General features: G+C 43.9%; 1 protein-coding gene across 7 annotated transcripts in view; it reads right to left on the reverse strand.

Annotated features, from left to right (window-relative positions):
* GALC (galactosylceramidase) overlaps positions 1-12,965 on the reverse strand; it is a 151,741-nt gene that overhangs the window by 90,502 nt on the left and 48,274 nt on the right. For all 7 annotated transcript variants that reach the window (XM_040477931.1, XM_040477932.1, XM_040477930.1 and 4 more), the window contains 4 exons: positions 12,715-12,865; positions 10,498-10,678; positions 6,663-6,826; positions 4,958-5,034 (listed from right to left, as the gene is read on the reverse strand). In XM_040477931.1, coding sequence (XP_040333865.1) covers positions 4,958-5,034; positions 6,663-6,826; positions 10,498-10,678; positions 12,715-12,865 — 573 coding nt within the window. The remainder of the gene's footprint in view (positions 1-4,957; positions 5,035-6,662; positions 6,827-10,497; positions 10,679-12,714; positions 12,866-12,965) is intronic.

Here is a 12,965-nt window from a genome sequence, read left to right on the forward strand (position 1 = left end):
CACCAGCAGGGTCCCTCCCACGAGGCCTGTCACCAGCAGGGTCCCTCACACAAGGCCTGTCACCAGCAGGGTCCTCTGCTCAAGGTGCTCTTCCCATCGGGCAGGGCTCAGCTCAAAGCGCACCAGCTCCGAGAGCGCTTCCCCCGTCTCTCTACCTAGACACTCTGGACAGTGGAGCTCGTTCACCTCACTGTCCCGTTTTGTCTTCACCATGTGACTGACTGATTTGGGTTGTTTTTACCGTCTTAGAACCAGAGGCAGCCATCTATGGCCCACAAGCCAGCCACCTGTTTCTATAAATAAAATGTTATCGGAACAAAGCCACACGCGTCCATTTATCTACTGTCCGTGGCTGCTGTCTCACTACAAAAGCAGAGTTGAGTAAAGTTGCACAGACTACATGGCCCACGAAGCCTAAAATATTTACTGTCTGGCCCCTTACAAAGGGTTTGCCAACCCCTGCCCTAGAGAATACAGGCTCCAGGAGAGCAGGAACCGTGTGTGTCTTCATTACTGCTACATCCCTTACCACCTAGAAAAGGACACATAACAGGTGCTTCATAGAAATGTGTGGAATGAAAGAATAAGACACATTTAACCCCAAACAACCTTACAGAAGTTATGTCCCTTTTACAGACCAGGAAATAGAAGCTCAAAGAAATGAAATAACTTTCGGGGAGTCAGGATGCATCAGCAAGGAAATATGAATGCTGCTCTGCTTGGTTCAAACATGCCTACTGCTAAGAATATTCACTCGAGTCAGGAAGTGCTTACCATGTAACAAGTACCGTACCAAACGCTCATATATATAATCTCACTTGATCTTCATAGGAAGGATATGATATTATGGATATTCCTGATATTATGGACGGGAAAACAAAAGCTGAGCAACATAAAACACTTGCAGGTGGAACATAGTAAGGCTTCAGTCTATCGCTCTAACCACCACCTCAGTAGTGCTGAGAAGCAGTGAAAGAGGGCCAAGGACAAAATGATATAAAATCCTCCTAAACGCTGGTCTCGGGGATGGTAAAAGGAGGAAAACGAACACTGAAGCTGGCCTCACAGTGCTTTCAGTCTGATACACAGCCTGTGGGCTAGTTTCAAACCAGATCTGTTACCGGTAAAGCTGTCGTCGTCTGTGATTATGGATCTACAGTGGGGAGAGAAACACAATAGGAAGAGGCAAGCTGAGGGACAACTGGTTATTTTAACTGGAAAACCATGACCTTCATAATTTCGCTAATGCCAGTACCTGGCATGTAGGTGACCAATGAAAGACTTAAGTAAAAAAATATAAAAATCCTCATATTAGCTGTAATTTGGAAAATGGACCATCGAACAAGATGTTGTTTTGCTTTGCCTTTTCATTCATGCAAAAAACTATTGCCAAGTGCTATTAAAGGACTGGGAATTTAGGATGAACAAGAAAGGCAAGGCCCCCGTTCCATGGAGCTTACGCTCTAGCGGGAGACATACCCACCAACTCACACAATAAAGAAAAGCTAAGCGGTACAAGGCGTGTGAAGAACTCAACCAGGAGACGGGGGCTTGACCAGACTGCAGAGTGGGAGGAGGCCTCGAAGTGCCCAGAGTTGAAACGCGAGAGGGAAGCCGGGTGCTCCCGACCGACGGAACAGGAGACGGTGGGGCTGGGGCTGGCGCGGGTGTTAAGTCTGCAAAATCCCCGCCTGTTCCAGTGGCGAGACCGGAGCTAATTTCTAGAAGTTACAAGTCACTTTTTATTAAAGAGATACCAGAAGATACACCTCGAACAGTTCAGAGTGACTGTATCAGAGGCACAGGACAACGCATGGGGTGAGGAGGAAGGAACAAGCAGGGGCCCAGAAGGCACCTGTTTCCAACAAGCCCTTCTGATTTTCTTGCCCCTGTCTACAAAGCACCTGAGAAAAATTAAGGACATTTATTTTTTAAATCCCTTTCATGGTTTCAAAAAATTGAAAACATCGCTAAAAATAAGCCTAACAAGAAGTATGCAAGAACCACTAAATAAAACTGGAGGAGGGGGAGCCTGGGTGGCGCAGTCGGTTAAGCGTCCGACTTCAACCAGGTCACGATCTCGCGGTCCGTGAGTTCGAGCCCCGCGTCGGGCTCTGGGCTGATGGCTCGGAGCCTGGAGCCTGTTTCCGATTCTGTGTCTCCCTCTCTCTCTGCCCCTCCCCTGTTCATGCTCTGTCTCTCTCTGTCCCAAAAATAAATAAACGTTGAAAAAAAAAAAAAACAACTGGAGGACACAGTGGCAAATGCAGCCTGTTCTTGTCCTCATGGTCTTGCGGGGGGCAAACACATCATTCTAAAAAAAAGTTGGCTTTGCCCAAATTGATTTATAAATTTTCAACGTAATACTGGCTGCGTTTTTCATGGAATTGAAAAGATGTTTTAAAAGTTCACATACGAGAAATAAATATACTTTTTTTTTTTTAATTTACAAAGGATAATTTGGAAAAAGAAACCATGAGGGACTTGCCCTCGGGGGCATCCATTCACTCACTCGCCAAAATTCACCAGGCTCTTGCTCTGATGGCAGACGTGCCAGGAATGCCGTAGAGCCAGCAGTGTTTGGTGAAAGAGGCCTGTCACTGAAGGAGCCATTTTCTAGTGAAGGGAGGAGGCGAGGGCAAAAACCATCAGCAGAATCTGTGTGACGTCAGGAGGTAAGAAAAATAAACTGGCGGGGGGGGGGGGGGGGGTGGGGGGGGGGGGGGGGGGACACAAAAGGAGGTGGGTGCTATTTTATATAAGGTGGTCAGGAAAGAACCTGAAGGAAGTAAAGGGGTAAACTGTGTAATCAAGTGTTTTATTTATTTATTTTTTAATGTTTGTTTATTTTTGAGAGAGACAGAGAAAGAATGTGAGTGGGTTAGGGGCAGAGAGAGAAGGAGACACAGAAGCAGAAGCAGGCTCCAGGCTGTCAGCACAGAGCCCGACGCGGGGCTCAAACTCACGAGCCGTGAGATCATGACCTGAGCCACAGTCGGACGCTCCACCGACTGAGCCACCCAGGCGCCCCTGTAATCGAGTGTTTTAAAGAGTGATACTGGATAAGACAAAGCACTATAAAGAACAAAGTTCAGAAAGAAGCCTATGCACATGTGATGATTTGTTACATCAAAGAGTTAGCCTTCAAATCATAGACAAAAGGACGGTCTGTGGTAATAAATGATGATGGCTATCCATTCGTTTAAAAAAAATTATATTGGGATCTTCCCCTTATGATTCACAAATAAATTCCAGATGTATTAAAGACTCCAACAGGAAAAAAAATCCTCAACTTTGTTGAGTTTAGAGGAAAAGAAATGTTCCTAACCGTGAGAAAGGTGCAGGCTTTCTTAAATAAAACATAAAAGCACTGAAAAAAAAGTGAAATACTTGACAGCACCAAAATTTAAAACTTCTATCTGCTAAACATACCATTAGAAATTAAAACACACAAGACACAAAAAATATTTGTAACATAAGTAACAGAAAATGGATGACTACTCAAAATAGGGGCGCCCAGGTGGCTCAGTCGGTTGAGCGTCCAACTCCGATTCAGGTCATGATCTCACAGTTTGTGAGTTCGAGCCCCGCGTCGGGCTCTGTGATGACAGCTCAGGGCCTGGAGCCTGTTTTGGATTCTGTGTCTCCCTCTCTCTCTGCCCCTCCCCCACTTGTGCTCTGTCTCTCTCTGCCTCTCAAAAATAAAATAAATGTAAAAAAAAAAAAAAAGAAAGAAAATGGGTGACTACTCAAAATATATCATAAATTCATATGGATCCATCGGAAAAAGAAAACACAGTAAGAAAATGAGGAAAGAATGTGAATGGGTAACTTCAGAGAAGAGAAAAAATATATATACAAATAGCCGATAAACATAGTAAGATGTGCAACCTCCCTAATTATCCGGGAAATATAAATCACGTCAATTAGTTTGAAAAAAATCTTTAAAAACAGGTAATATATTATAACTGCTATAAAAGTGGATACAGCTTGGCTAGCAATAGGGCAGTATCTGTCAAGATTGTAAATGTAATTCCATTTCTAAACATCTGCCTGAACAAACACCAGCACGTGTGCACCCCAGGAGGCATGTAAAAGACCCCTCCCCTCTACCTGCAAGGAAAGCCAGCCCATCCTGCCTCCATTCACCAGAAGAGGAAAGAACGGGGAACAAAGTTGTGCCATCGAGTGTGGCAGAGTTAAATAAACTATGCCACACACAAACCAGATGTTCAAAGCCTACTGTTACTGCCTGGAAAATGTTACTGTATCATTTTTTGGTGGTTGGGCAAGAGATGAGAACAATTTCAAAAAGTTATCTGAATTCCGTATTTTACTGCTTGTTGTAACCTAAATCAAATTATGACAGAATTATAATGGCAGAGAGCAGTAGTATATTACACAGAAGAATTTTCTACACATCCCTTGAATGAGTGTCCATCAAGAACTCATGATTACTCAGCAATTTTGACAAGTATTTTTAGACATTCTTATCCTACAATTTATCTGGTACCTTCCATGACAAAAAATACTCATGGAAACCAACTTCTAAAAAATTGTACTTCTCTCTGAAAACCAAATTAGTCTCAACCACCGAAAATAAATTTATGTGATTTTGCTTATATCTATAAGCTCCAATTATAATCTTGGTTCAGGCCAACTTGGAAAAAAATAAATCAATTATTGACTATTTACCAACTACTCCTGAGTTGAAAAAAACAAAACCAAAATTTAAAAAAATCGTGGGGTGATAAAGTCAACAGTTGATGGTTCTCATACAGGTTTACCCTGACATATACTATCACCCTAGAGTCTGCTGGTATCCCAGCAGATTCTCTGCCTATTTCCATCACTGTATTTATCACACTTTTCCCCCTCTCATTTGAGGACAGAAAATGCTAGAAAAGCACAAGAAAAGAATATTTTACCTCCAGGTATTCTGATCAGCAATACTTACCTTAATAATTAATGTGAGCGTATACCATCTTTTCGCTGTAACGTCAACATGTCCTAAAGCATAGATGATCCATCCAGCTGCAACACACAAAGATTATCCTAATTGATATATTTTTAAAATCTAAATCACAGAATCACATAGCTCAGTGGGGATTCTCAGGAGGCATGTGTATGCAGTAAAGTAAACCTTAACAAAGATCCACATTTCCAGATCTACTACTGATTTAAAACGAAACATCCTTCATTCGGGCATGCATTCCACAAGCACATACTGGGAGCCTACTCTGAGACATATATCATATGTGAGCTCACGGGAGAACCAGTGAAATAAATTTACAAACCATCCCCAGTATAATGTGTTGGCTTCTACAGTTCAGGCGTAGGTTTATACTTGACTGGACTGGATATAAAGAAAAAAGAGTGGTAGTCAAAGGTCACCGTAAGATTTCCAGCTAGTGTAACTGCTTACATAGATAGAGCGTGAACTGAGAATTAGAGAGAGAAAACAGTTAATCTGGGGATATGTTCTATCTGAACGGCTGAGAGAAAGCAGATGAGATGTTGAGTGGGCAGTTTAAAACACAAGAACAGGGGGGACTAAAGACGCAGATTTAAATCATTAGTTCTAATTCTACCACCAACTCATTTTGAGACTTTGGGAAAATCGATTAACCTCCCTGGTTTGGACTGGTTTCTGGTTTGGAAAATCAGTGAGGAATGTTCTAGATGGGTCATGCTATGATTCTGCAATTCCTACTCTGGTGTCCTTATTACCCACTCTTTCTTCATTACTTGTGGAGCCCTTTCCACCTAGCAAGAGGCAAAGAGTAACAAACTATAGGAGAGAAGATTTTTTTCACTAATGCAGGACAAAGTCAAGAGACTGAGAATCCAGAAGAGGCAGCACCAATACTGTCTGTTTCCACAGAGCAGGGGGCACCAACACCACAGTGAATTAGACAGAATTCAACATGGACACACTCTAAGCACCTCTCCTGAATAAGATGCTATTCTACATAAGACAAGGGCTGTTAAGATGAATGAAAAGTGTCAAATTATTAACTACATTGGGAAACGGGCTATCTCCATTTTTAAAAAATGTTTATTTATTTTTGAGAGAGAGAGAAGGAGAGAACATGAGTGGGGGAGGAACAGAGAGAGAGAGAGAGAGAGAGAGAGAGAGAGAGAGAGAATCTCAAGCAGGCTCCCCAGTGTCAGGGCAGAGTCCGATACGGGGCTCGAACTCACAAACCTTAAGATCATGACTTGAGCGGAAATCAAGACTCAGACTCTTTACCTACTGAGCCACCCAAGCGCCCTCAGGGTATCTCCATTTTAAGCAGACCAACCCCTCTCCTTCTACTTCCCTAAGCATACCAGCACATTCTTATAGTCTTGCTTTTTACTTACGGTGTTTCTTGAGCATTCTCTCCTCACTACGTCCACATCACCCCAGGCTATGCAAATCCTATCCTGACCGCCTAGCTCAGCTCCACCTGAAAGAGCTCTACACAACCTTCTTTTCCACAGCCGCCTCTCTCATTAACTCTATGATTTTGAATCATTTGGTGTTGGCTCAAATGTGCTGAATCTCTTCCCAAATAGATGTCCAAGCACCTAGAGATGAAGCTCTCTCATCACACAGTAAGAAGCTCACAGCATATTTCAGAGTAAGTCATGTGCTACATACAGAAGAAGTCACTTACCTAGGTCACCTGTAACTTTGTAGGTTCCATTTGCAAAAATCCAGAAGAAAACTCCTCTAGCGCTTCTAATCAAGATACCACCTTTATTTACTCTTCCCGCAATGAACACGCCTCCCTTCTCAGGAGTCTCTATGTAAACATCACACCTCACAGTCAGGTTGGACCTGCAGAGTGAAACTGTTCATTAGCACCTTCTATTATGCCACTCCAGGTAAGGCACAAGTGTGTCATTTCACAGCCTCATGCCTCCAAACTTCTAATTGAGGTGAATATGTGACTTGCTAAGTCTGTGTTTGTGGCAGGGATGGGCTTCAAGAATCTTCATTGATGGGGGGGAAAAAAAAAAAGAATCTTCATTGATAACAGTTTTAAGTTTTATGTCACTAAAGTTAAGCCATTTCGTTGCCTCTTTCAATGAGTTACTGGAAAATAGTATTTACGGTTTTTAAGTCTCTTAAGAACACATTTCTTGGGGTGCCTGGGCGGCTCAGTCTGTTGAGCATCCAACTCTTTCAGATCAACTCATGATCTCACAGTTCATGTGTTCGAGCCCCGCATCAGGTTCTATACCCACAGCATGGAGCCTGCTTGGGATTCTCTCTCTCTCCCTCTCTCTTTGCCCCTCCAGCTCTCTCTCTCTCTCTCTCTCAAAATAAGTGAATAAACTTTAAAAAAAAAAAAGAGCACATTTCTGATCTATGATAAAACAACTTGTCAACCTAAGAATATAATGTTAAAGGAAGCCTTTTTTCCCCATAGGAATGCATAAAAGGTCTGTTTCCATACAATTCTGAAAAAACAATTTACTAAATTTCCATCTGCTAAGAGAAGCAGTGAAGACAAAAGCTTGGAGCCCCTAGGAGAACATACTTTGGAGCTAATATTTACCTTTAACTCGAGCAAGACTTAAAAACCCCAGAAGAAAGATCTAAAGGTATTTCTCTGCAAAGACAGAGGCAACTCTCCTGACACTACAGCAGGGGTTTTCAAATTTGAGCAGCACTGAAATTGCCTGGAGGGCTTGTGAAAGTCAGTCTGTCAGCCCCAGCCCACAGCTTCTGACTCAGGTGGGTTGCGCTGGGCTCTTGAGTCTGCATGTCTAGCAAATTCCCAGGTGATGCTGGTGCCACTGGTTCAGGAATCCTACTCTGAGAGCCATTTTCCCCTACAGAGCATCCCTGTCCCTATAGGGACAGTAAAACCCTGGCCCGGCATCACTGATCAACAGGGGCACATCAAAGGAGAGGAAATTCAGCCAACCAGCTACTACAGCTTTAACAGTGAGCTCTGCTCCAGGCTTCTTTTATAAACCCTACTAGATGCCTTCTGCAATGATACAACCACCCCAAGCCAAAATGATCTCTGAAAATAATTTACCTGCTACTCAAACTTGAACTGCGAACAGGAAAGCAAGCATGCACAAAGCCAAGTAATAAGGCAAGCAATTTACCTAAAAGAAAACTAAGAATGTCAAATGTATTTTGGAAGCGGGGAAAGTTAAATCTAGAATTATGTGGCTTTTACACTTCTCAGATTTTTATCAGTGAATTTTGCACAATAAAATTTTACTCTGTAATGAAAAATATAAAAGAAGTAGCTACAACAGGCACACAACAATCAGGAAAATCCACGTTGAATCGTCTAACCAAAGCTGGGCTACTTTACAGAAAAGTCCAATGCAAAGTTAACAGAAGCACAGTCTCTCTTGTACATCCTCCCCAGCAGAGGGAGCTGGTCTCTCTACAGACTGTCACCAGCAGGAAACTACTAAGGATCAGAAGTGCTCCATACATCCCCTACCTCTGTTCTGACTCATCAGAAGTGTGAATGTGTTACAGCAACTTACTCTATTTATTTTTTTTTTTAATTTTTTTTTAACGTTTATTTATTTTTGGGACAGAGAGAGACAGAGCATGAACGGGGGAGGGGCAGAGAGAGAGGGAGACACAGAATCGGAAACAGGCTCCAGGCTCTGAGCCATCAGCCCAGAGCCCGACGCGGGGCTCGAACTCACGGACCGCGAGATCGTGACCTGGCTGAAGTCGGACGCTTAACCGACTGCGCCACCCAGGCGCCCCAGCAACTTACTCTATTTAGAGTCAGGGCGGGAGAAGATCTAACCTCCTTTGTTTACATCACATTCCAGAATAGAGATTCCCCAGGCAGAACTTGCCGGCAATTTTACAGCGAATGAAGGAGAATAAAAGCGTGGTCTGGTCTTCCACAGCCACAACCTCTTGGTCGTGCTAAGGGCACAAAAACCAGCCTGTGCAATTAAGCAAACTTAACCAAAGGGATGCAAAGCTGGGATGTGTGCAGTGAGAGGTCATTTTGTGGACCGTCCGCAGATCCCAACCAAAGCTCGCTAATACGATGAAAGTCTTGAGTAGCCTCAGGAAAGCCTACCCTCCATAGTCAAATTACTGGGCTGGGACTCAACTAAACCTAAGTATGGGAGGGGAAGTCCCACCACAAATACGGTCCTGAAGAAATGATGGCTGTGCACACACTGAAAGCCGAGTTTCTAAAACAGCACTATAGGTAAACCACACTCATCCGCCGCTCGTCTTAGGAAGAAGACAACGATTAAAACGAAGCAGTGAGGTGTAGTCCAAAGAGATGAGCTACGGCACCAGACAGTCCTGGCCTCTCACCCTAGTTCTAGAACTTACAAGTATAGGATCTCAGGCAAATGTTGCCCGGAAGTCTTGGTTTCTTGATCTGCAAGGTGGGGAGGATGATAGCTCTGCCACAGGTAGTTGTGGGAAGTATGACCCAGTTTTCCTTCCCTCCTTTCCCCACGTTAGAGGGAGTCGCAGCCAGAAAAAAAGAAATGAGCATGGGACTTGTGGGGAATCTCTGAACAGACCTGGCTACTTTGAATCCAGGAGGAAATACTGGGAAAGAGTACATAATGAATAGGATGAGCCCAAATGTGAAAGGGTCTTGGAAGTCAGACACAGACGATGAGATGTGATTCGGTAGCTGAAGAGAGTCACTGCAGATTCCTGAGCAGGGAATCACACAATGAAAGCAGGGCTAAGAACGATGAAAACGGTGCCTCTCGACAGGCATCACTGCTCTCTCCTGGTTCTTTCTCTCTCAGACCCTGTGGCTCTTTCCCTCTCTCCCCACTTTCCCCCTCCACCTCTCCCCACCTCCTTACCCACTGCAGCAGGAAAGAGGAGTACTACCATCTCAATACATAAAATCTTCAAAGTTATGAATACTCTCGGTTACTCTTTGGATGGTGCTCGATCTCATCTCTCTACTATAATTAAGGAGTCTCTCGATTATTTCTAGAGTCCCAGCCAGAAATAAGAGTTTGGGTTCAGAGACAGCCAATCCTCCATTGTACTCTGGGGCAGGCGAGGGGGAATGACAGTAAAGGCCGATCTGCTTCTCACTATTGCCATCTACCGTCACCTGGTAAACAGATTTTCCACGAAGGCTAAAACAGTGTAAGTCTAGAATGGATCCAGCAGGTGGCAACCCCAGATCAACAAATGAACTCTCCAGCAAATCCACAAAAACCCCACAAATCACAATGTCTATTTATAAATAAATCTTCAATTATAACTGGGTCCAAAAGTCCGCAATTTTTATACTAACATCAATCTGTTCCAGCAACAATCACTATTAAATTGAGCAAATCTGAGGGAAGGACACTGAGGCATCATAACCGTGGCTTGTGGTCATGATATTCAGCAATTATCACACACTTATTAGATTCTTATACAAGGAAGACCGTTGAAAAGTCTTCACTTCAGAACATATTCGACAACATGAGAGGTTATTTCAGCCAGGTCTACATACGCACACCAATTTTACATACCATTTGTAATCTCCTATAACACTGATAGTGTTGTACGCATCAGCGGCCCAGGTAATGGGCCGCTGATTGAGAACTTGGCGCAGCGTGAAGCGATGCTCTCCAGGGTCTTCGATATTCGTAAAGTATTCAAAGACACCAGTCTGATCTGCAAAATTCGGAGCTTCACTAAAAAACGGGTAATCTGTTCAAAACACAATAAATTCTCCATTTAGTACAAAGTCTTCACAGAATCTCTGCTGATACTTCAGCACATTTTAAAATACTTTTGAAAAGTCCTAAATAAGTAAATGACACTAATAACAAGTGGAAGTTTAGGGTTTAGGTTAATATTGATTGATTTCTTTTTTATTTGAGAGACAGAGAGAGAGAGTACAAACAGGAGAGAGGGGCAGAGAGAGGGAGAGAGAGAGAATCCTAAGCAGGCTCCACACTCAGCCCAGAGCCCGATGCCAGCCTTGATCCCACAACCCTGGGATCAGGACCTGAGCCAAATCAAGATTCAGACGCTTAACCGACTGATCCACGCAGGCGCCTCTCAAGCTCCCTCATTTCTAAGTGGGCATGAGGACAAGAGACTTAAATGAAAGAATGTATGTGAAGTGTGTACATAAACCAGCAACTGGCAACGGCTCAATAAGAGATGGTTTTGTTATTTCTAGCATCTGTCAAATAAGTTTCTAAACCCCGGGTCACAGTCATCAGCTGGGAGATTAGAAAAGGCTCACCATATCAACTACAGAATTTACAAATTACAAATTATCTTCTATTTCTAAAATGAGGCAAAAACAGTTGGGCCCACACTATGAATCTGTTCTTGGTTTTATTAAATTACAGTCTTACAATGCTGAAGGCTACAGAAGAGCAACTCTGGTCATCATCTTACAGCTATTTCACACTTCATGCTTTTCTAAATGCTTCCATATTCATCATTTGAGAAATTAAGAACCATATAAAGTAGTGCTACAGCCTGACTTACAGTGTTTAACTTTAGGTTTTAGTTTATTTTGTGGTCAACAGAGCATTACATTTTAGATCTGAAGGTTTCGAACTGCCCTTCATTCCTCAGGTCACAGAATAGCTTTGGTGCCAGGGGAACTTCTCTCTGGTTAACGAGGCCATATCTCAGGGCAAGGCCTCATCTACTGAGGGCAAGAACAGTTACCTCTGCCAACACAGAAGTCAGCAAAGGAAAGCAACAGGATTATGCCTGGCGGCATAATTCGCCAATTCATCTAACAGGCCACTTCAGAGAACTGCAAGAAAACAAGGCACCAAGCAACCCTGGGGGTCCCTGTGGTCCATGTCATGCAAACAATTGAGAGGAGCCCAGTACACAGTCCAAAGGGCATCGTCCTGCAGTTAACCAGGACATCACTTGCTGGGAAAGGGACATGAGACCCTGTGGCTGGGCAGTGACCCAGGGTCATCGGGAGTGGGTACCAGGAGTCTCCAACCAACCATGCTGGAAACAGCAGCCCTGCGGCGATAGGAGGGTCAAGTCACTCTCTCACAATGGCAGTCTCCCTGCCTGTGTCTCTCCTACAGCCACAGATCTTAGGAGCAAATACGAGAGCCAGCTGACCCTGCCTGTGAGGTCCACAAGCTGCACGTCTACTAATCAACAAGTTCCGTCACCTACTGAGTGACCTGGGGCTATCACCACGATGACCGTGCCTTCTCATGTGTCCAGCAGTACTGCTAAATTACCGAATATCAAAAGCTTTTCCAACAGGTTTAGGACAGCTCTTCCTAGAAAAGCAGGAGAGTGCAAGTATAAAACTCCCGGGCATGGCAGACGATGAGGTGAAGTAGCCAAGGGGAGCACTGCTGCCCTCAGCCATCAGGCCTCCGACACTGAAGAAAGAGAAGTCACCTGACCTCGGGGCTACAGGAGGATGCCAGGAATGGCTTCCGCTAACAGGGAAGCGGCAGGGTAATAAGCCTCAGGCTTCACCAAAACCAAATTAGGATTATAGCTCTCATTCTGACATTGACCTCTATGCTTTTTTTCTGGCACTGAAAACTACAGGGTCCTCAAGTCGAGAGTCACCTTGAGGTAACACAAAAATGAGATCTCAGTTACCACGTGGACATTTAGAGCTACATTTTACAGCCACTTTATCACGCACGAGTTCGACACATAGAAATCTACCCGCTACTGGTTAGGTAGGTTAAGTTTTAGTTTTAAAAAAAACAAGCAAAAAATGAAAAACTCACCAACATCGAAATCATCATCATACACCTGCGGGAAAGGCTGGGACTCTGGAGGCGGCGGGCAGCTGCCCTTGCCCCCGGTGGTGAGAGTGGTGAGGGTGAAGAGCTCGTCTTCCTGCAGCTCCAGCGTGAAAGCACCACCGCTGTCGAGAAGCTGAGAAAAGAAAACGCAGAGGTCAAGGCCAGCTGCGTTGGGCTCCTCTCATTTGGGCCAAATAACTTTTTGAAAAAAAAAAAAAAAAAAAAAAAAAAAA

This window comes from Herpailurus yagouaroundi, unplaced genomic scaffold (genome assembly GCF_014898765.1).
Source record: "Herpailurus yagouaroundi ecotype Mexico unplaced genomic scaffold, PumYag 141, whole genome shotgun sequence".
Classification (NCBI taxonomy): Eukaryota; Metazoa; Chordata; class Mammalia; order Carnivora; family Felidae; genus Herpailurus; species Herpailurus yagouaroundi.